General features: G+C 45.9%; 1 protein-coding gene across 2 annotated transcripts in view; it reads left to right on the top strand.

Annotated features, from left to right (window-relative positions):
* LRRIQ1 (leucine rich repeats and IQ motif containing 1) overlaps positions 1-9,989 on the top strand; it is a 332,917-nt gene extending 322,928 nt beyond the window's left edge. For both annotated transcript variants that reach the window (XM_077471833.1, XM_077471832.1), the window contains 2 exons: positions 1,203-1,332; positions 9,746-9,989. In XM_077471833.1, coding sequence (XP_077327959.1) covers positions 1,203-1,332; positions 9,746-9,879 — 264 coding nt within the window. In that variant the 3' untranslated portion in view covers positions 9,880-9,989. The remainder of the gene's footprint in view (positions 1-1,202; positions 1,333-9,745) is intronic.
* The last annotated feature ends 14,693 nt before the right edge of the window (positions 9,990-24,682 follow it).

The following is a 24,682-nucleotide window of genomic DNA, read 5'->3' as shown; positions in this document are numbered from 1 at the left end:
CTTACTTTGCCTGCATTCAGAGAATAGCCATTCGCAGCTGGATGGTCACTCAGGTTGGACAGTCCCTCTCTCACAATGCCTAGCAGCCAACAAGAAACAAGTCTCTGCCACAGACGTTGTTGTAGAACGTACAAAATAATGTCTCTGCCACATACTTTGTTGTAGAATATGTAAGGAAACTAAACTTGAAACACTTGTAGGATACCTGGATCTTTCAGCCTGCTTGGCGATATCCACAAGACTGAATTCTCACGGTTACTTCAGCCCTTCCAGGCTCTTGTTAAGAAAACCAAACCGTACGTGGTGTTCTTCTAAAGAGCCCTCCCCTGGAATACTTGAAATACACTGGGTCCCGAACCAGAGATGGCACCCAACCACCTCAGAATCCTCCTTTAGTTTCCTTGCCTTGGGCTAGCCAGCCCCGAGACATTAAAGTCGGGTGGATCCCCACCCTAGGCCATAGCCTTCCTGGGGGCTGGTCAGGAGGACCAGGACCATGAAGTCAGCACATCATACTGGACCGGAACCCCAAACCACGTGACCCCGAACCAGAGGGCACAGCGAGAGGGCCACTCCCACTGACCTGGCTCTGAAAGAGAGTAACTTAACCACCTAACCAGACCACAGTTCCACGCCTGCCACCAGAGACTGTGCCCCCTGTGGCCAGGCTGAACATCTCACAGTCCAGTCAGACTGATGCAGAGGTCCAATTTAGACAAATAAACCCAAACCAAACTGCAGTTTAGGCAACATTTAACTTTGAAAAACGCTTAGCGCGTGCTCTTCAGGAGCCATCGCTACACTCCTAATAACCACTAACAATTTCATTAGCAAGAGCGAGTTACTAAAAATGTCCAGTGTAGCGCTTATCTAAAATGTTGACTACCAGCAAGTGGTTAAATCACAGTACCAATAGATTAAAATTGCCTTGTAGTTAAGCCTTATGCAATGAAAATTACATTTGTTCTAATTAGTATATTTTCTAATTTTACTATTTAAATTTGATTTTGAATTATATTGAAAAATGGTAACCATTATTAATTTAAAAGAAGTATGCATTAAATCATAGGAACAGGCCGGCAGATAGCTTAGCTCAGCAAGTTTCTTTAGTGTATGTTAGTGTGTGTTGGTATAATGATTTTCCACATTTAATTTCTTTTTTAAGTAAACCCTTTTTGTTTATTACATTTGATTGCCTTTAGGCTAATACATTAAGTAAGGAAGCTGATGATTTAGACCTGGTTTCTGTAAAGTCTGGAAGTACCTTATCTCAGTACAGAGAAAGGAATTTAGAATTTCAGAGAAACACATCACCCTCCTCATCGGCATCAAGTAAGTATTGAGAAATGATTATCAAGTGTTTAAGGGTATGTTTGAAAATAGGAGAACCTTGGAGGAAAATCTCTTGCATTAACTATGCCCTTTGCATGACGATACCCATAGTATCCATGTTGACAATGTATAGTTCTTCACATTGAAGATGGCAAGATATGATATGCATATTGGTGTGCCTGTGTAAGGAAGTTCATTTAGGTTTCAGATCACTTGATAATGTCACTTCTATGATGTTCTGAAGTATCTCATGTACTCTTCAGGAGTAAATTCTATTCTTAGTGTTATGGATTTAAATTCACTTGGTTCAAGGTTAACCCAGTGTCCCCAATGTTCTACCCTATCTCTGATCTTGTAAGGCTCAAAAATCTAGGCTATACTATCCCACAGATAACATCTCTACTAAAAATTTAAGCAGGATCCATACATAAATATAACCCGGGATACAGAACATTGAAGTCACATAAACACTTAACATTTTACATAGGTTGAAATAGTCGATCTACTTCAACCAATAAAAATTTTTTTTAAATTAATAAATAGAAAACCTCCATATACAGAATCCTATGTCCAAAGCCATATCAACAACCCTCATCCAATGCTGATAAATTATATGTGAACATTTCTTGCCCTCCCTGCAATCTGGACTCCCTTTATATTTGCAAAGATAAACTGAGAGAACTGACTTTAAAGTATACATAAAGGGTATACAGAAAAAGGGTTTGGTCCTGCCTCCCTTACTAGGCCTAGGCGAATGACCTGTACTGTGCCTCCTGGAATATGTACCTTGCATGTCCCAGGAAGCCTTAGTGTACACAGAGGGGGAGGCAACAAGCCTAACGGGGCGTCACCAGGAGGCCCACCAGCTGAACTTAGAAAAAACTGTGGGATCCCCTGTGACCACACACAAAAATGGCGGCATAGGACAGGAGCGGCATCTGCTGAGAAGAGGCTGTCGGGAGGACAACGCTGGATCCACTGGTAGGTGAGTATCCTGCCACAACATAAGAGGGGGTAGGAAGTTGAAGATCTGCTTTAATGAAAGTAGATCTAGTATCAGATATATTTCTCTTTCGTTCATTGACGGACACAGCTCCTTTAATTCTTGACCTTAGGGTTATCATGCCACCTTCAGGAGAGGACTAGGCAGAACATGTAAAACATGTAAAAACAGCAAGACTGCACAGCACTGCCCAGGGGGCCGTCCCACAGGCTATAACCCCTCACCCTGCTTCCTGCAGCTCAGTTTATTTCTGCCTAATGTAGGAGAAGGACCTGCCTTCCTGAGGGGACCATTGGTCCTTGGAATTTTTTAATTTTTTCTGCAATTTTGATCCGGTGATCTACAATAAATAAGCTGGGCTGGGCGATAGGCTGGATAATATAGATCCTTGTAGTCTCCCCAGCCTGGCCATCGAGCGTGAGCAGACCGTAGCTATGGGCTGGGTCGGCCACGACAGGCCCCTTCTGGTCCAGGGGCGGGCGGTGAGCTATATGCTCTGGGGCACACATATGACCGGGCTACTTGTGTCGTGTCACAGTGTGCTGTGGCCGACAGCCACCCTGTACTGCTCGGGTGATGGGTCTGTGGTGGATTCCGTCCAGCAATCCTGACAGGAGGGGTAAGTACGGCTCCCCCTGCCTCCACAGGATGGAGCAGCTGGGCATTCCCTGGGAGGTAGACTAGGGGGTCCCTCACTCTCCCTTTCCTCTCACCCCATACCTCATTTCACTGTGTGACTGGGTAGGAGGTGCGATGTATGTACTTGGCCGGGGGGCTCCGGGCCTTGGCAGGGGGCTGCACTGGCTATCAGGGTCTGCTCTTTCTTTCCCTGCTTTTTTCCTTCACAGTGAGGTACTCAGGCTGTTTGCCATGAGGGGAGGCCTCCTGTAGCCTTATCCAATGTATATGCTGTCAGCCATTTTCTAGAAGGTTTGGCGGCCATTTTCTTGGTGATTTTTTTCTAGGACTGCCGGCGTCCATTTTCTTGTAGCCTCAGAGCAGTTTACTTCTAGTGCTGGTGTCTGTATACTTCAGAACAGCGCGTTTTTTACTCTGAGTACTTCGTGGCTGACACAGGGCAGAGCAGACGGCGGCAGCACAGCACAGTACTCGGTCAGGGTGGTGAGTCCTGCGGGGGGCCCCTCAGTCTGCGAGCAGCTAGGAGGGTGTACCTTGTATTAAGTCCCTAAGTTGTGGCAGGCGAGTGAGGGTCAACATGACGTCAGAAGCTGGCGCTTCTTCCCCAGACATCCCTGCTATTGTAACCGGCTCACCTGCCCAAAACACAGTGCCTATGGATGCTTTGTCGGTGGTCCTGAAGACCTTTGTTGCCAGGGTGGAAGTGGCGTGCGGGAGCAAGGGGGGTAAAAAATGCACCCTGCCCCTCGTCTTCTGGGGAGAGCTCTGATTCAGACTCGGGTCCCACAGTGACTGGCGGCCCCTGTTCTGACATGTCAGAGGATGTGGACAAGGACCATTTGGACAGTGAGAATGACTCTGTGTCGGGTTAGCACAGAAAGAGCACTAGTAGGAGCACTTATCACAGCGGTGCGGGATACCCTGAAGATACAGGATGCAGCAGGAACTTCTGCTGAGGTGGCGGTCCCTTTTGGGTCCCACAAACCGCCCCGCATGCTTAAGGTGTTTCCGTATTTGACTTATTTTGATAAGTTCATCTACAAGGAATAGGGAAGCCCACAATGGGCCTTTTCAGTCCAAAGAAGAATGGCGGTGCGTTACCCCTTTGAGGAAAGCCTCCTGAAAAACTGGGAAACTTCTCCTGTCGTTGACCCCCCAGTATCCAAGTTAAATAAAGTAACCACGATATGGGTAGAAGGGACTCCTGCCTTCAAGGACCCTGCCGACAGGAGAGCCGAGGCAGTGGCCCGTCCATGTTTACGGTGGTGGGGTCAGTGTTACTACCTGTGCTGGCCACAGCCTTGGTGTCGCAGATGCTTACTGAATGGGCAAAGTTGTTGCACCGTGAATTGGAGAAGCAACAGATGTCCCCGATCTGCGTTGAACTGGCAGATCAGTTGGTGCATGGCCTTAAGTATGTCTGTGATGCGTCCCTGGATATGGTCCCCCTGATTTCTAGAGCGTCAATATCAGCAGTGGTGCTACAAGGCCTGATTTGGCTGAAATGCCGAACCAGGCATCTAAAAAAGCACTGGCGGATTTGCCCTTCCAAGGTGAGAGGCTATTTGGAGCTTTACTGGATGACATTTTTAAAACTGTTACCGGTGGGAAGAGCACATTGCTCCCACAGTCCAGGAAGGGTAAGGAGCCACGCCATAGGCAAGGGCCCTCTCTTTCTGTTCAGAAATTTCTTTTTCGCCCACCCGGTTCGGCAAGTAAGCGTTCCCAGTCCGACAAGACGCCTGCTGAAGGACAAAAGCTTCCCTGGTTTCGCAAGCCAAACAAGTCTGCGAATAAAAATGTTACCACATGAAGGTTTGCCCCCGCCCAACCTTTGGGAGTTTGCAGCTCGGTGGACCTCCTTACTATCCAATGGGTCAGCAAACTGGTTTCATGGGGATACAAGATAGTTTCTTTCTTGTCCACCAAACAGATTCTTTCCCTCCAACGTGCATCTGCTTCCGGGTCATCGGGAAGCCCTGCTCGGGCAGTACAGGACCGATGCTGGAAAGGTTTCAGGGATTCTACTCCAATCTGTTTGTAGTCCCCAAAAAGGAAGGGGTACGTCCAATCCTGGACTTGAAGGCCCTCAACAGCTTTATGAAAGTGCAAAGGTTCAGGATGGAATCTGTTCGCTCCGTAGCCGCTGCACTCCATCAGGGGGACTTCCGGGCATCCTTGGATATCAAGAACGCGTACTTACATGTACCCATATGCCTCAGACATCAGAGGTTTCTGCAATTGTTCAGTCGGGGAAGAGCACTACCAGTTTGTGGCTCTCCCTTTTGGTCTGCCGTCAGGCCCCCGAGTCTTTACCAAGATGTTAGCTCCAATTCTGGTGTTGTTAAGGCAAAGTGGGATCGCAATTCGTGGGTTACCTAGACGACCTCCTTCTGAGAGCAGCTTCTGCCTCAGAATTAAGGAAGGATGTAGTGATCACCATACAGACTCTCTGGTAGTTTGGTTGGGTGCTGAAGAAGTCGGTGTTAGTGCCGACTCAACGCCTGGAGTACCTGGGCTTATTTCTGGACTCCTCAGAAGCGAGAGTTTTTTTCCCTTCAGATAAGCTGCAGACTCTTCAAGCTGCGGTGAAGTTGTTGGTGGACTGCAGGTGGTTGTCGCTGATGATCAAAGCTCGCCACAGCGCCTAGAGGCGACTCAGTTCGCATTGTGCGCTATACAAGTATTTCATTCATTCATTCACTTCTGCATGCGGGCCTCATGGTAGCCACTTTCAAAGCGGTACCATATGCTCAATTTTACACTCGAGTCCTGCAAAAGGAGATTTTGTCAAAATGGGACAAATCTCCGTTATCCCTGGATTGTCAAATTTGGGTGAGCCAGCTAGTCAGGGATTCCCTTCTCTGGTGGCTGGGGTCTCTGGCCCTTCAGTCCGGGAGATCATTCCTTCCTCTTCATTGGACAGTGATCACAACAGATGCCAACCTGACCTGTTGGGGGGAGTTTTGGGGCATACAGTCGGCCCAGGGCCTTTGGTCGTGGGAAGAATCCCAACTGCCGATCAGTGTGCTCGAGCTTCAGGCGATCAGACAGTGCCTCTCCATATGGTCAAGGGGAGTCCGGTCAAGATCTAGTCGGACAACGCCGCAGCGGTGGCGTACGTCAACCAACAAGGAGGAACAAGGACAGGAGGTTGCTCACATCCTCCAGTGGGCAGAGCGGCCCAGTCGGGCCATATACATTCCGGGAGTTGAAAACTGGCAGGCAGACTACCTAAGTCATCAGATGCTGGACCCAGGGGAATGGTCGTTGCATCCGAATGGATTCTGGCTCCTTTACCTAAAGTGGGGCACACCAGATGTGGATCTCTTGGCCTCTCTGCTCAATCGGAAGGTGCAGAGGTTTGTGTCCAGGACAAGAGACCCCTGGGCGGACATGTCAGACGCATTGGTGGCTCTATGGAGGCATTATCGGCTGATTTATGCCTCAACCCCCTAAAGCTCCTGCCGCATCTGCTATGCAGAGTGGAGGCTGAGGAGATTCCAGTAATTCTGATTGCCCTAGATTGGCCTCAGCGTCCTTGGTATGCCGACCTAGTACGACTGGTGACGGATGTTCCTTGATGGCTGCCGATGCGAGAAGACCTATTGCAAGGTCCGATACTTAATCCTGCTTTAACGATGCTGGTTTTAATGGCATGGTTGTTGAAAGCCAGGTACTAAGGGACCGAGGTCTGTCAGATGTCACTATGCTGAGGGCACAGAAGTCATCTTCTCGAAAGATTTACCATCGTACGTGGAAGACTTACATCTCCATGTGTGAGGAGATGGGGTGGCGTCCACGCACATGCTCAGTTTGCAGGATCCTGCTGTTTTTGCAGCGAGGAGTGGATCAGAAACTTGCCTTAAGCACCATCAAGGGGCAGAAATCAGCTTTGGCTGTCTTTTTATAACGTCCCTTGGCGACTCATTCATCGGTGAGTACTTTTGTGCAAGGGGTTCACCACGTAGTGTCTCTCTGGTTTGACTACCGCTACCTCCCTCTGATCTGAATCTGGGGCTATCAGGGCTTCAGAAACTGCCGTTTGAAAACATTAGGGATTTTCTCAGAAAGTAGTCTTTCTAGTGGCTATTACATCTGCCAGGAGGGTTTCTGAGTTGGCGGCCTTGTCATGCAAGTCTCCCTACCTGGTCACCCACAGGGATAAGGCGGTGCTACATGCGCAGTCCTCCTTTCTTCCAAAGGTGGTTTCAGCATTTCATCTAAATGAGGACATCGTGTTACCATCCCTATGCCCTAAGCTGATACGTCCGAAAGAAGTTGCTTCACATTCCCTGGATGTGGTCCGGCTCTATGGGTGTAGCTGTCTGCTACGGCTCCTTTCTTTTTGTCTCGGTGGCTGGTCCGAAGAAAGGTCTGGCGGTCTCGTTGACCACCATTACTCGTGGATCAGACAGATCGTGGTTCAGGCCTATGCCTTAAAGGGGCGGGTGCCCCCTTTTCCTGTTACGGCTCATTCCACCAGGGCAATTGGAACCTCCTGGGCTTTCCGTCATCAAGCGTCTGTCTCCCAGGTGTGTAAGGCGGCAACTTAGTTTTCCGTTCACACTTTCACTAAATTCTACAAAGTTGACGTAAGCGCATCTTTGGATGCTTGCTTTGGCCGCAAGGTTTTGCAGGCAGCTGTGTAAGGTTGCAATTTATGCTTTCATTAAGTTACAAGTTTATTGCGAGCGCATCTTTAGATGCATAAGTTGGCCACAGGTTTTGATGGCTGCCGTTTAAGGTGGCAACTCCTCTGTTGAGGTGTTCCTCTTTTGGGTGAAGTTATTTTTTGCTGTTTTCACCCCTCGTTTTTTGACACTGCTTGGGGATGTCCCTAAGGTCAAGAATTAAAGGAGCTGTGTCCGTCAATGAATGAAAGAGAAAATAGGATTTTTGTACTCACCTGAAAATCCTTTTCTCTGGAGTTCATTGACGGACACAGCACCCACCCCTCCTATTTATGTTTGTACTGCTTTTTGACGAACTGAGCTGCAGGAAGCAGGGTGAGGGGTCATAGCCAGTGGGACCGCCCCCTGGGCGGTGCTGTGCAGTCTTGCTGTTTTTTCATGTTTTACATGTTCTGCCTAGTCGTCTCCTGAAGGTGGTATGATAACCATAAGGTCAAGAATTAAAGGAGCTGTGCTCGTCAATGATCTCCAGAGAAAAGGATTTTATGGTGAGTGCAAAAATACTATTTTTCTCATGTCATGTGCAGTTAGGATAAGTACTTTGTAAGTGTGAGATCTTCAGGTGATTATTACCTCTACTCCTCCTGACAAAGCTTTTAACTGCTTTTCAGAAATAAAATGCCATCTTTGTTCAGCCACTATCAGCATCTACTTCCTGGACTGCATGCTGGCTCTCAGAGGCTGCACTCATGTAAATCCAGGTGCCTGTGAGGTTCTTGACTGTGTCTGAAAATATCTAACAGAGATTAGACCCCTGCTGCAACTCACCTTGTGACTTGCTGCAAAGTTAAAGTGTTGCAGCCTGATCTCTTGGGAAAGGAGACTGAAGAAATATTTCTTCCTGTCTATAGCAGACAGATAGCAAGATCCTAGCTTGGCAAAGCCATGAGAAATGTTTTTTAAAGTATCTCTGTCACTTTCAAAAAAATGAAATTCAGTGCCTGTAAAATAACACAGTAAATACCTACCTATCCTACTGCCTGCACCACAGATCTTCATTCTGTTGCAGAGCTGCTGCTGGCTAAAGAATTATCTGTATCCACCACTTTGGTAGTTTCAGATGCCAGCTTTCCTTCTTCACTTTATAGTTTCTCTCGCTGACTCATTACACAATGTAGTAGTGACATTTGTGGCTGGAACCACAGCATTCAGGAGGAGGCACCAGGCATCTAACAAATTTGAAAGTGTGTCAGATGCACAAAATCCTTTGCAGCCTTATAAAGTGAAGAAAACCCATTGAGAGCAAAGATAAGCCATAGAAATTAAAAGTGGTTGTAACCCTTGCTATTACAAACACCATCTGATAACAAGTCAAATCAAGCTTGATTGGCCTGTGATCTTTGTTCAAAAATCAAATTCCTTTACTGTGCAGCCTCATACCTGCAGGTCACATGATTGCTCTCAGGTGCCAAGGCATTGACGTAAGTACCGGAAATGACGTTGCTGCCCAGCATCTGGGTTTCCATGGCAATGTAACGCTTCCAGACCCGGCAGCAGACGTCACTTCCTCCTTTACTCATCCAAGGTCCGTTTAATTATAGGGTGAGCTGCACTTGAAAATTGGTGTAACAGGAATCGGAACACGTAAGAATTAACAGGGTTCTTTTACAGGCACCTTGTTTTTTTGGAAGCAGTGCTTTATTGATTATTAATATCCAGGCTTTATATAGTGGCAGCAGTGTGCACAGCACTTTACAAAATGGAAGCAGACAGTAAAGTTACAATGCACATCAATACAAAAGTGCCCTGTGAGCACTTACAATATAAATGATTCAGCCTTTTAAAAATGAATGCCGCTGTATATTGTGACATGACAGAAATGTATTCATGCTAATCTATAGTTACTGAAAAGTCCATTCAGAAATGTTTTGTAATCGCTACCTTAAGGCCGCACTAAATTAAAATACAAACATATTTTATTTTTCTCTCTTTTGTTCCGATTGGTGTTAGGAATGGAATTGTGGTTTTGAATGTTGGATATTGAATAAATGTAATATGATGTATGTTTTAAAAATTCATAAAAAAGTAATTTGGAAAAAAAAAAAAATACAAACATATTTGTCCTTTTACACTTTAGACCAAAATGCAGTTACTCCAGCGAAAACAAATTCTGGACCCCAACGAAAGGAACGCATCTCATTTCGAAATAACCCAGTTCAACTCAGTGGAGGATGGGGTGGAGGAAAAAAAAAGGGAAAATCATTTAAATGAATCTAATAATAGAAAATGCTGTTATTGCATATTCCTGTTCTCCATTTTTTTGAGTTATCACAGTAGTTTTGACATTAAAGTAAATTTCTCTGTGATTTTCAAACTTTGAAGTGCTTTCTTCTCTTTTGTTTTGTCATTGTAATAAATACAAAGATTTGCAGCTTAACCTCTTCCCAACGTTAGTACGTATATATGCAGCCTTTTGGCGGGTGGGCTTTAACGCAGAGAGCCCGCATATATGCGGCCCTATGTACACACCTTTTTGTGCTAAGAGTGTGCACCCTGCGTGCTCCCAGCATAGTCACCAGCAGGGATCGGAAAGCTGCCAATGCATACTTGCTTACCCGTTTTTAAGGTGGAATAAGTAACATGTTCCAGCATCTGCCTCCTCTCCCCTCACTCCTCGCCCCATGACAGTTGGCAAGGGATCCTCTCCCATACCCAATGTCACTATTTGAAAACAGCGCTGCCCTACCGGGCTCCGCTTACATGGCACCGGTGTTCATTCACAGTTTCTTATGAATTAATGCCTCCAAATACTGCCAGCCATTGCAGCTGATGGCTTGAAGTTTTCAATGAGCTGCGAAGGCTCTGGTGAGAACTCTTGTAATCCAATGATCTTCCTCCTCTCAGGTAATTGCCTACCCATATAAAAGAACTTGCCAACAGTCCCAATTTTCCTAAATCCCTGTCTTACCGTGTCCTGGGAAAATTTCCAGGAAATTGGCTTTGTCCTGGTGTTTTCTGTGATGAATCGCCAGAGATGCCACTAGAGATCTGAGGTCGCCATTTTTGTGAAGGGCAGCTCTCCTTGAGGCTGTGGTGGGAAAGAAACAAGAGGTGTAGCCCGGGTTGTGGGCCAGGCCGTGGGGCGGGGTTGAGGGCAGCTCCATTTCTATTGACAGCAGCTTTCATTGCCATCCGGGCTCCGCCTCTTGTTTATTCCCCTCGGCCTCCTGCTGGTCTTTGCAAAAATGGTAGCAGAGATAATATCACCAGTGTTGACCCCGGACCTCTAGCAGTAGCTCTGGAGATAGAGCAGCATGGAGGTCTCAGAATCTGGTGGCAAGCTGCATCTTGGTGACAAGTGAGCTCTACATCTCTGGTAGCAAGTAAAAAGCTGCATCTTGGTGACAAGTGAGCGCTGCATCTCTGGTGGCAAATAACGAGCTGCCTCTTGGTGACAAGTAAGCGCTGCATCTCTGGTGGCAAGTAACAAGCTGCATCTTGGTGACAAGTGAGCACTGCATCTCTGGTGGCAAGTAACAAGCTGCATCTTGATGACAAGTAAGCACTGCATCTGGTGACAAATGAGTGCTGCATCTGGTGACAAATGAGCGCTGCATCTCTGGTGACAAGTGAGCGCCACATCTCTGGTGACAAGTAGGAGGCTGCATCTTGGTGACAAGGGAGAGCTGCATCTCTGGTGGCAAGTAGCAAGCTGCATCTTGGTGACAAGTGAGCTCTGCATATCTGGTGGCAAGTGAGCGCTGCATCTCTGGTGGCAAGTATACTGCAAGCTGCATCTTTCTTTCTCCCTCCATCCCTGTCTTCCTTCTCCCTCCACCCCTCTTTAATCTCAGACTAACCACATCCCCTTTAAGCCACGCCTAATATTTAGTTTAAACCACGCCCGTTTTGCTTCAGCGCACTGCATTTTTCCTTCCCGCGCCTACAAACGAATGCCCCACCCCTTATTATAATAAGACTCCATCTACAGAGAAAAAGGTGTCCCTATAAATTTTTAGACAATGTTGGCAACTATGTATGAGGTTCAGTCACACAATTATCCTAAGAGTCTGCATGAGCCTGAGATTTCACCTGTGATCTGCTGATTACGGGCACAATGCTCTGCAGGTTCCTTAGAGGAACAAAAAAATGCACGTTTCTTTACCCGCAAAAACGTGTGCATTTATTTATTTATTTTGAAAGGTGAACTTATGTTTTAACTATTAAAAGGTGCTCTGTATATGCCCGAGTCAGATACAGTGCTTCTGCTTTAAGGGGATTTGTAGTGTTTTACAAATATTTTATTTATGACATACAGGAGTAAATAAAAACCATTTGTTACTTTGATTTAGTTTAATAAATATGAAATATTACAGGTAAATCTTTAATACTTAACCTGTTACTGCGTATAGGCGTAGATGGGTTATACACATATGGTTTGTTAAGCAAGGTACATACGCACCAGCGTATGAATTTACTGTATCTTAGCTGACCTTAAATTAAAATGGAATTTTTTCTAATGTTTTGGGATATTTGACATCTGTTAGCTATTTTGCATGCACATTTCATGCAGGAACAAGACTGCATGATGTGCCCACTGATATTACTAAGAAGACAGAAAAGACTACTACAAGTAAAAAAAATTTCCCATGTAACAGTGTACACACAACAAATGTGAAAGCTTTAAGCATGGTAAGGCTACATTTACACATGGACAGTTTCTGAAAATCTATCTGCAGTGGATTGCTTTTTCTGAACGTTGACGTTTAATGGGCCTAATGTGTGCAGTGTGTCCTATTGACTTGAATGGGTGAGTTTGACAGGTAGCGCTGCCTGCAATCTGGACAAACTACAATATATTGGTCGCCACACAAAGCATTGCGGCTGTGGTATGTGTACAGCTCTCTAGCTGTATGGTAGCTTTTAGGCGGGCAGCCAGCAACACTGAAGCTCAACCACCTGTTTTTACCACCCTCTGGCTGACTGTTTAAAAGAAGTGTAGGTTAAAGCTGGGCGATTTTCTGGAAAAAAAAACTCGATTCACGATTCGATTCGAGTTTTTTTTTTTTTTGATGGATGCCGCGCCAGTCCTGAGGAGCTGTGGGCAGGAATTTTTGCGGTGTCAGCGCCGGTCCTGGGGAGCTGCAGGCAGGAATTTTTAAGTGAGGCCACGGCTTCGGCCTAGTCCTCGGCACCCTAGTCCTCGACTAGGCCGAAGCCGCGGCCTCGCCTAAAAACTCCTGCCTGCAGCACCTCAGGACCAGCGTGGTGACAGTGCCGGTCCTGGTGAAAAAAAAACGATTTGCTGAAATTTTTTATTGATTTGACCTCTCAACTCGATTCAAGATTGAAATCGATTTTTTCTCAAGCCCTAGTGTAAGTGTGTGTGTACATGATTACATACCTTAGTAATCAATAGTTCTGCCCTCATTATGTATTTTTTTTTTTTAAACTCACATTCCTTTATTACACCTTATCAGAATAAAGGGCACAAAAGCAGTATCATTTGGATGCTTACGTGCATTGCAAACTTAGAATGCATTAAACATACAGTAGGTGTACACTTTAGCAGTTCACTAAGTAATCCCGATTGTTGGGTATACGTATGTCAGTGTGCTCAATCAAACCTTTATTGCAAACCTACCAGGTACCTTCATAACAAATTGTTACCACTCTTGTGCATTTCTTTGTAGTAAATTGGGCCCATAGACTTGTAATTACTAACAGCGAAGCACAACCAGTGTGTAGCACCTGCGAAGCAGAGTCTGCATATGTAATGGGATGACTGTCTCATGTACATATATAATACCAAACTATACAAAGGTTTTTTTTGTTTTTGTTTTTTTAATATCAACATAAATTGATAATATTAATTACATCCAAGTTTATCTCTCTCTCTATTATTTAAAACTTTTTGTTTTAAATGTAGTTAAAAGGACTTCTAGTAATGCCAGACATAAATGGTTCGAATCTCGGTCGGTTCAGCAGGGACTGGCCAATATTCCATGTATGGGCAGGCTGAAGGTACCTAAATTGATCGATCGATCAACTTGGGTACAACAAGCTTGTCAGATTTTACATGCGATTGTTGCTAGCGGCTGTTATAACCTGTGTTTTCCCAGTGGGGATGGCTTCCCCTGCCCCACCTCCCGTTGTTGCAGGACAGAAAATCGATACTTCTTTGAATGGTTTTACATACCATATATTCCTTCTCTCCTATCTGGTTGTTTTTTTACATGTTTGTAACACGCAAAAATTACCATACGAGCAGCACTTAACTAGAATGCCATCCAACCATGTGAACATAGATATATGCATTATATTTATTTCCAAATGCATTTTAATCTGTTTTCTACATTGTTAACAGAATGCAATGTTTGAATGGGGCGAAAATGACAAATTTTGTATATCCATTTCATAAAACAGTAAATAAAATATATAGTGGAATTAATTTACTAAAAGAACACAGGCTGTTCATCTAGCAAAGTGAGTGTTCACTGTAAAGTGAATGTTAATAAATAGAGTGGAAGGGTGTTTACTTTGAATACTCAATCATATGCAAGAGATATTTTCCTAAATCTGGACTTTTTTTTAGCACAACTAGGTATTCCATAGAAACACAGCTTCACCTTATTAATTACCATTCACTTTGCAAATGGAACAACCTCTACTCCTTTTGTAAGCCAACCTTGATATCTCACATTGCAAATTGTAATGTACTACTTTGGTTATTAGCAAAGGAAGTTCATTCAAAAAAGGCATCTAAATTTTGGGTGTATGCTAGCTGACGTATTTGGCTACTACAGTGCCTTGAAAAAACTTAAATGTATTTTATTGGAATTTTATGTTAAGACCAAAACAAAGTGGCACAAAATTGTGAAGTGGAAGGAAAATAATAAATGGCTTTCAAAATTGTTTACAAAAAAAACCTGAAAAGTGTGGCGTGCATTTGTAGTCAGCCCCCTTTACTGTGATACCCCTAACTAAAATCTAGTGGAACCAACATGGTCAGAGGTGGGTAGTGGGGTCCCCCAGGGTTCCGTGCTGGGACCAATCCTGTTGAATTTTGGGTGGGCAACTACATGGCAAATGAGGTTCAATGTAAAAAAAATTTAAAATAATGAATTTGGGTGGCAAAAATATGAATGCAATCTATACACTGGGGGGAGAACCTCTGGGGGAATCTAGGATGGAAAAGGACCTGGGGGTCCTAGTAGATGATAGGCTCAGCAATGGCATGCAATGCTAAGCTGCTGCTAACAAAGCAAACTGAATATTGGCATGCATTAAAAAGGGGATTAACTCCAAAGATAAAATGATAATTCTCCCGTTCTACAAGACTCTGGTACAGCTGCACCTACAGCATGGTGTCCAGTTCTGGGCACCAGTCCTCAGGAAGCATGTACTGGAAATGGAGCGAGTACAAAGAAGGTCAACAAAGCTAATAAAGGGTCTGGAGAATATTAGGAGGAAAGGTTGTGAGCACCGAACTTATTCTCTCTGAAGATGAGATGCTTGAGAGGGGATATGATTTCAGTTTACAAATACCGTACTGGTGACCTCACAATAGGGATAAAACCTTTTCGTGGAAGGGAGTTTAACAAGACTTGTGGCCACTCATTAAAATTAGAAGAAAAGAGGTTTAACCTTAAACTACGTAGAGGGTTTTTTACTGTAAGAGCGACAAGGATGTGGAATTCCCTTCCACAGGCGGTGATCTCAGCGAGGGGCATCGATAGTTTTAATAAACTATTAGATAAGCACCTGAACAACCACAACATACAGGGATATACAATGTAATACTGACATGTAATCACATACAAAGGTTGGAGTTGATGGACGAACCTAATTCGTAAATATAGTCCACCTGTATGTAATTTAATATCAGTAAAAATATAGCTGTTCTGTGAAGCCCTCAGAGGTATGTTAGAGGACCTTAGTGCACAAACAGCATCATGAAGGCCAAGGAACACACCAGACAGACAGGTCAGGGATAAAGGTGTGGAGAAGTTTAAAGCAGGACTAGGTTGTAAAAAAATATCCCAAGCTTTGAACATCTCATAGAGCACTGTCCAAACCATCACCTGAAAATGCAAAGAATGTGGCACAACTGCAAACCTACCAAGACATGACCATCCACCTAAACTGACGGGCCAGGCAAGGAGAGCATTAATCAGAGAAGCAGCCAAATCCAGATCCACAGCTCAGGTGTGAGAATCTATCCACAGAACAACTATTAGCCATGCACTCCACAAATCTGGCCTTTATGGAAGAGTGGCAAGAAGAAAGACATTGTTGAAAGAAAGCCATAAGAAGTCATGTAGGGGACACAGCAAATGTGGAAGAAGGTGCTCTGGTCAGAAGAGACCAAAATTTAACTTTTTCGTCTCAGGCTGCGTTCACACTATTGCCGCATGCGGCTCACAGCAGGGGTCTGATACATCCCCATTCAGCATTTCAGGTCCGCTTTTAGCTTGAATGTTTGTGCTGAATTAGGACCTGAAATGGACCAAAAGACGCACAGGACCCCTGTGCCCATTTCTATGGTAAATCTAGAGGAGATGCAGAGATCCTCAACTCAGGTGAGAGAATCTGTCGACAGGACAAATATTAGTCGTGCACTCTACAAATCTGGCCTTTATGGAAGAGTGTTGAAAGAAGGCCATAAGAAGTCCCATTTACAGTTTACCAGACGCCATGTGGGGGTCACAGCAAACATGTTAAAGAAGGTGCGCTTGTCAGATGAGACAAAAATTTTACTTTTTGGCCTAATGCCACGTACACACGATCAGTATTCTGGCCAGAAAAAGACCGATAAGAGCTTTTCATCGGAAAATGCGACCGTGTGTATGCTCCATCGGAATTTAGCTGTCCGAATTTCCACCAGCCAAAAATTGATAGCATGTTCTCAATTTTCCAGACGGAAAAACTTTCTATCAGTAATTCCAACACGCCAAAAATCATGCATGCTCAGATTCAACTACGAGAAAGAAGCTATTGGCTACTGGCTATTGAACTTCCTTTTTCTAGTCACGTCGTATGTGTTCTACGTCACTGCGTTATAAATGATCGGAATTTGATGTGACCGTGTGTAGGCAAGACAGCTTGAGCCGAATTCCGTCGGAATTCCGTCAGGAAAACCATCTGAGCTTTTTCCGACGAGAATTTAGATCATGTATACGTGGCATAAAAGCAAAACGCTATGTGTGGCAGGAAACTAACACTGCACATCACCCTGAACACACTATCCCCCCCCCCCCGTGAAACTTGGTGGAAGCATCATGTTTTGGGGATGCTTTTGTTCAGCAGAGACAGGGAAGCTGGTCAGAGTTGATGGGAAGATGGATGGAGCCAAATAAAGGGCAATCTCAGAAGAAAACCCGTTCGAGTCTGATAATGACTTGAGACTGGGGCGGAGGTTCACCTTCCAGCAGGACAACGATCCTTAACATACAGCCAGAGCTACAAAGTAATGGTTTAGATCAAAGCATATTTATATGTTAGAATGGCCCAGTCAAAGTACAGACCTTAATCCAGTTGAGAATCTGTGGCAAGACTTGAAAATTGATGTTCACAGATGCTCTCCATCCACTCTGACAGAGCTTCAGCTATTTTGCAAAGAAGAACGGTCAACAATGTCACTCTCTAGATGGGAAAACCTGGTAGGTGGGGCTGCACTGCAAACCTGGGGCTGCACTGGCTGTTTTGGGACCGTTTGTTGTCTTCTGCCCTCTTTTTCTCTGCTGTGAGGTGCCTGTGTAAAATTGCCTCAGAATGTGCTGCCTCCATTTTCCAGCGGCCATTTACCTTTACTTGCAGAGCATGGCTGCCAGCCATCTTCTAGAGGTCTGGCGGCCATTTTCTTAGTGTTTTTTATGTAAGAATGGCTGGCGGCCATTTTCTTGTAGTTTCAGCGCGGTTTTGCCTCCAGTGCTGGGTAATTTTACCTCAGAATAGCGCAGTTTCTCTCTCTGGGCACCTGTGACTAGACACAGAACACAGCAGTCAGTGGCAGCACGGTGCATCACTTGGTCAGGGTGGTGAGTCCGGCGGTAGGGCCCCTCAGTCTGTGAGCAGCTAGGAGGGTGGGATTGTGTACCTTGTCCCAAAAAAGACTTGCAGCTGTAATTGCAGCGAAAAGTGGTTCTACAAAGTATTGAGTTGTGGGCTGAATACAAATGCACGCTACACTTTTCACATATTTATTTGTAAAACAATTTGAAAACCATTTATATTTTTTTTCTTCCAGTTCACAATTATATACCACTTTGTGTTGGTCTATCACATAAAATCCAAATAAAATACATTTACCTTTTTGGTTGTAACATGGCAAAATGTGGAAAGTGTCAAGGGGTATGAATACCTTTTCAAGTTACTGTAGCTTTTGGTTGATTAAACATAAGTTATCATTTTAGACCCTCCTCACTTATCTGCATGTAATCCCCTTTCCTTTGTTTCCCTATCCTTCCAGTTAGCCTCCAGGTGCAAAGAAGGACAGCACTATGTAAGCTTTGAGTTGCTTCAGACCTGAAGACTATCTCTACCCCAAACTTCCATTAGCCAAGCACCACTTTCACCACAAGGAATGACAAACACCTATCATATGGAGTGAGTCATATGGTCCTTCATACCTGGAAGGATCAGGGTATTTTCTTACAGCAGCTGAACAGAGCAATGAAGGAGTAAAGGAAAGGTTACTATAAGCAAGGCAGGGGAACATTAAGACCTTGTTCACACGTACTGCGGTTTTACCACATGGAAAAATTGCAGGTCACCGCAAGGATATATAGAAAACAACAATTGTCTTCGATGTGTCCTGTTGACACCAAACGCTGATGTCGTGTGCAGTGTGTTGCATTAAAATGCTACATGTATGCATTTTAACGCAATGCAATGCACCTAAATGCATGTAAATGTACATCAACATAATGCAAATCTATTGAGAAAAAAAGTTTTTTCTCTTTCGTTCATTGGCGGACACAGCTCCTTTAAATCTTGACCACAGGGTTATCTCGCCACCTTCAGGAGTGGACTAGGCAGAACATGTAACACGTGAAAACAGCAAAACTGCATAGCTCCACCCAGGGGGCGGTCCCTCTGGCTATAACCCCTTGGCCTGCTTCCTGCAGCTCAGTTTTTTTCTGCCTAGTGAAGGAGAAGGATCTAGGCTACCTGTGATTTTTTTCCACAATATTTTTATCCTGTGACCTTCTATCGACAGCCGGCTGAGTGAAAGGCTGGATAATGTAGATCCTTGTAGTCTCCCGGCCAGGCCATTGAGCGCGAGAAGGCCCTAGCTATGCACTGGGTCGGCCACAACATGCCCTTTCTATCCAGGGAGCGGCCAGAGAGCTATATGCTTTGGGGCACACATATGACCGTGCTACTTCTGTCTGTGTCACAGTGTGCCATGGCCAGAAGCCACCCGTACTGCTCAGGCGATGGATCTGTGGTGGAATGCCTCCAGCTATTCCGACCGGGCGGATAAGTACAGCTCTCTCTGCCTCACCAGGATAGAGCAGCTGGGCATTCCATGGGAAGTAGATTAGGGGGTCTCTCGCTCTCTCCCTTTCCTCTCACTCTATCCCTTTTTCCCTCCTCCCCCTGTGGGGGCTGCTGCATGACTGGGCATGAGGTGCAGTGTATGTACCTTGGATGGAGGTTCTCCGTGGGGGGGCTCTGAACCTGGCAGGGGCTGCACTGGCTGTTTTGGGACTGTTTGTTGTCTTCTGCCTTCTTTTTCTCTGCTGTAAAGTGCTTGTGTAAAATTGCCTCAGAATATGCTGCCTCCATTTTCCAGCGGCCATTTACCTGTAGTTTCCTTGCAGAGCATGGCTGCCAGCCATCTTCTAGAGAGGTCCGGCGGCCATTTTCTTGGTGTTTTTTTATATAAGAATGGCTGGCGGCTATTTTCTTGTAGTCTCAGTGCGGTTTTGCCTCCAGTGCTGGGTAATTTTACCTCAGAACAGCGCGGTTGACTAGACACAGAACACAGCAGTCAGTAGCAGAACGGCGCATCACTCGGTCAGGGTGGTGAGTCCGACGGTAGGGCCCCTCAGTCTGTGAGCAGCTAGGAGGGTGGGATTGTGTACCTTGTCCTAAGTCCCCAAGTGTGGCAGATGAGGTGGGTCAGCATGGCGTCAGAAGCTGGTGTTTCTTCCCCAGACATCCCTGTAATTGCAACCGGCTCACCTGCAAATAATGCAGTGCCTATGGACGCTTTGTCGGTGGTCCTGGAAACGTTCGTTGCCAGGGTGGAGGCGGTGTGTGGGCGCAAGGGGGGTAAAAAACATCCCCTGTCCCCCATCCTCTGGGAAATGCTCTGATTCAGATTCGGGTCCCACGGTGACTGGCGGCCCCTGTTCTGACATGTCAGAGGATGCAGACCAGGACCGTTCAGACAGTGAGGATAATTCTGTGTTCTGGATCAGCGCAGGAAAAAGCTCTAGTAGGAGCACTTATCACCGCTGTGCAGTATACCCCGAAGATACAGGAGGCAGAAGGATCTTCTGCTGAGGTGTCGGCCCCTTTTGGGTCCCGTAAACCAACCCATGCACCTAAGGTGTTCCCATATTTGACTTATTTTGATAAGTTCATCTATAAGGAATGGGGGAGCCCACAATGGGCCTTTTCAGTCCCAAGAAGAATGGAGTTGTGTTACCCCTTTGGGTGAAGCCTCCTTAAAAAATGGACGGCTCCTCCGGTCGTTGACCCCCTGGTATCCAGGTTAAATAAAGTAACCATGATTCCGGTAGAAGGGACCCCTGCGTTCAAGGACACTACCGACAGGAGACGCGAGACAGTGATCCGGTCTATGTTTACAGTAGTGGGGTTAGTGTTACGACCTGTACTGGCCACGGCCTTTGTGTCGCAGAGTGGGCTTACTGAGTGGGCAAAGTTATTGCACCGTGAATTGGAGAAGCAACAGTCTCCCCCGGACTGCGTAGAATTAGCAGACCAGTTAGTGCATGGCCTTAAGTATGTCTGAGATGCGGCCCTGGATATAGTCCCCCTGTTCTCTAGAGCATCGGTATCAGCAGTGGTGCTACAGCGCCTGATTTGGCTAAAGTGCTGGTCTGCAGACCAGGCATCTAAAAAAGCTCTGGCGGATTTGCCCTTCCTTGATGAGAGGCTATTTGAAGCTTCACTGGATGACATTATTAAGAATGTTACAGGTGGGAAGAGCACGTTACTGCCACAGTTCAGGAAGCGTAAGTAGCCACGCCGTAGGCAAGAGCACTCAGAAACTGCTTTTTCGCCCGCCCGGGACAACAGGTAAGCTCTCTGAGTCTGACAGGGCATCTGCTGAAGGACAAAAGCATCCCTGGTTTCGCAAGCCAAACAATCCTGTGAGCAAAAATGCTTCCGCATGAAGGTTTGCCCCTGCCCGGCACTCAGGTGGGGGGTCACCTTCGGGAGTTTGCAGCTCGGTGGACCTCACTGCTGTATGACCAATGAGTCTGCAAACTGGTTTCATTGGGCTACAAGATAGAGAGTTACTTTCTTGTCCACCAAAAATTTTTTTGCTCCAGCATACATTTACTCCCAGCTCGCCGGAAAGCCCTGGGGCAGTAAAGAACCTGCTTGTATGCAGGGTGATAGTGCCTGTTCCGAAGCTGGAAAGGTTTCAGGGATTCTACTCCAATCTGTTTGTAGTCCCCAAAAATGAAGGGGTACGTCCAATCCTGAACCTGAAAGCCCTCAACTGCTTTTTGAAAGTATAAAAGTTCAAAATGGAATCCGTTCGCTCCGTGGTAGCTGCGCTCAATCAGGGGTACTTTCTGGTGTCTCTGGATATCCAGGACATGTACTTGCATATACCCATATTCCTCAGGCATCAGAAATTTCTGCGATTTGCAGTTGGGGAAGAGCACTGCCAATTTGTAGCTCTCCCTTTTGGCCTGGTGTCAGCACCCTTTACCAAAGTGTTAGCTCCAATTCTGGCACTGTTAAGGCAACGTGGGATCGCAATTGTGGGTTACCTAGACAACTTCCTTCTGAGAGCAGCTTCTGCCTCTACATGAGTTTGGTTGGGTGCTGAACCTGAAAAAGTCGGTGCTCGTACCGACTCAATGCCTGGAGTACCTGGGCTTATTGCTGGTCTACGTGGAACCGAATCCAGCAATACCAGTTTTTCTCCCTTCAGATAAGCTGCAGACTCTCTGAGCTGCGGTGAAGTTGTGGATGAACCGCAGGTGGTCATCGCTGCGCTTATGCATGCGAGTTCTGGGCCTCATGGTAGACTCCTTTGAGGCAGTACCATACACCCAATTTCACACTCAAGTCTTGCAGAAGGAGATCCTGTCCACATGGGACAAATCTCCGTTATCCCTGGATCATCAGATTCAGGTGAGCCAGTTAGTCAGGGATTCTCTTCTCTGGTGGCTGAGGTCTCCGGACCTTCGGTCTGGGAGATCGTTCCTTCCTCTCCATTGGACAGTGATCACAACAGACGCTAGCATGACCGGTTGGGGTGGAGTGCTGAGGGTACAGTCGGCCCAGGGCCTTTGGTCACGGGAAGAATCTCAGTTGCCGATCAATGTGCTCAAACTTCAGGCAATCAGGCTATGCCTCTCCACATGGTCAACGAGGGTACAGGGGCGTCCGATCAGGATCCAGTCAGACAATGCCACAACGGTGGCATATGTCAACCATCAGGGGGGAACAAGGAGCTCAGCTGCAGCATGGGGGGTCACTCATGTCCTCCAGTGGGCAGAGCGGCACATGCCGGCCCCGTCGGCAATATACATCCCGGGCGTAGAAAACTGGCAGGCGAACTACCTAAGTCACCAGATGCTGGACCCAGGAGAATGGTCATTGCATCCAGAGGTATTCAGGCTTCTTTGCCTGCGGTGGGGCACACCAGACATGGATCTCTTGGCCTCTCGGCTCAATCAAAATGTGCAAAGGTTTGTGTCCAGGACAAGAGACCCCTGGGCGGACGTGTCATACATGTAGGTGGCTCCATAGGGGCATTATTGGCTGATTTATGCCTTTCCCCCACTCAAACTGCTACCACGTCGGCTACGCTGACCTAGTACGCCTGGTGGCAGATGCTCCTTGGCAGTTGCCAATTTGAGAAGACCTACTATCGCAAGGTCCGATACTCCATCCTGTTTACCGTTGCTGGCTGTAACAGGATGGCTTTTGAAAACCAGGTACTAAAGGACAGATGCCTGTCGGACTCGGTAATTTCCACTATGCTGAAGGCACGGAAATATTCTTCTCGAAAGATTTACCATCGTATGTGGAAGGTCTACATCTCCATGTGTGAGGAGATGGGGTGGCGTTCACGTACTTTTTCAGTTTCCAGGATCCTGCTGTTTTTACAGCGAGGAGCTGATCAGAAACTTGCCTTAAGCACCATCAAGGGACAGATTTCAGCCTCGGCTGTCTTTTTCCAAGGCCACTTGCCATCTCACTCATTGGTAATCACCTTTATACAAGGGGTTTAGCATGTAGTTCGACCACCCCTACCTCCGTGGGATCTGAACTTGGTGCTATAGGCACTTCAGAAACCGCCATTTGAAAACATCAGGGAAATTCCTTTGTTGACTCATTCCCAGAAAGTTGTCTTTTTAGTGGCTATTACATCTGCCAGGAGGGTTTGTGATTTGGTGGCCTTGTCTTGCAAGTCACAAGGATAAGCCAGTGCTACGTCCACAACCCTTTTTTCTTCCTAATGTAGTTTTGGAATTCCATCTCAATGAGGACATTGTGTTACCATCCCTTTGTCCTAAGCCGACACATCCAAAAGAAGTTGCCCTACATTCCCTGGACGTGGTTTGGGGCTCTGAGGGTATATCTGTCTGTAATGGCTCTCTCCTTTAAGTCAGACTCTGTTTGTCTCTTCGACCACCATTTCCCTGTGGATCAGACAGATCGTGGTCCAGGCTTACGCCTTGAAGGGGCAGGTTTCCCCCTTTCCTGTCACGGCGCATTCCACCAGGGCAATTGGGACCTCCTGGGCTTTCCAACATCAAGCGTCTGTCTCCCAGGTGTGTAAGGCAGTGACTTGGTCATCTGTTCACACTTTCACAAAATTTTACAAAGTTGATGTAAGCGCAACTTTGGATGCTTGCTTTGGCCGCAAAGTTTTGCAGGTGGCTGTGTAAAGTTGCAATTTACACTTTTTTCTTTTTTAAAGAAAGTTACAATTTTGTTGTAAATGCATTTTTGATGCATACGTTGGTCGCAAGTTCTGGTGCGGCCGTTTCAGATGGCAACTCCTCCATTGAGCTGTTCCTCTGGTTGTGGGTGAAGTTATTTTTTGCTGTTACCACCCTTCATTTTCACACTGCTTGGGGACGTCCCTACGGTCAAGATTTAAAGGAGCTGTGTGAAAGAGAAAATAGGATTTTTGTACTCACTGTAAAATCCTTTTCTCTGAAGTTCATTGACGGACACATAGCACCCACCCCTCCTATTTTACGTTGTACTACTTGTTGACGTACTGAGCTACAGGAAGCAGGCTGTTTATAGGGGTTATAGCCAGAGGGACCGCCCCCTGGGTGGAGCTATGCAGTCTTGCTATTTTTACATGTGTTACATGTTCTGCCTAGTCCTCTCCTGAAGGTGGCGTGATAACCCTACGGTTATGTGTGTGCTCGTGACTGTTTTATATGTGCAATTATTTTGTTGAAACCATGTGAGTAGCTTGATATTTTTAATAAACTTATCTTGTTTACATAATATACTACACCACGGTTGGCTCCTCTTTTGTTTTCTGAATACCCTTCCAAAGTTGCCTCCTATACCAAGTGCCAGGATAAGAGGAATAGCGTGATGTTGGATCTCCCCCCTCTTCCCCTGCCTTCCCTCCAGGAATTTATATTTATGCTGTAAGGTAATTATATAGCACACTCACTGGTCGGTGGACACCGGGATATGCACTGGATACTTTGCTGACACTTATGTGTGTTGATGGTTTTTAGTAATTAAAGGACTCTGGAATTTCACTATTGTGGATGAATGCACTGGACACTTTATTAACACTTACAAGTTCTGATACTGCTGTTTGCAATCTTAATATCTATTTTGAAGAATTGTATTTTTATTTTTATTTATTTTGTGT

The sequence above is a fragment of the Lithobates pipiens genome, unplaced genomic scaffold (assembly GCF_037356315.1).
Source record: "Lithobates pipiens isolate NorthernLeopardFrog02 unplaced genomic scaffold, aLitPip1_a1.2 Scaffold_8, whole genome shotgun sequence".
Lineage (NCBI taxonomy): Eukaryota > Metazoa > Chordata > Amphibia > Anura > Ranidae > Lithobates > Lithobates pipiens.
This window is presented reverse-complemented; position numbering and strand designations above follow the sequence as displayed.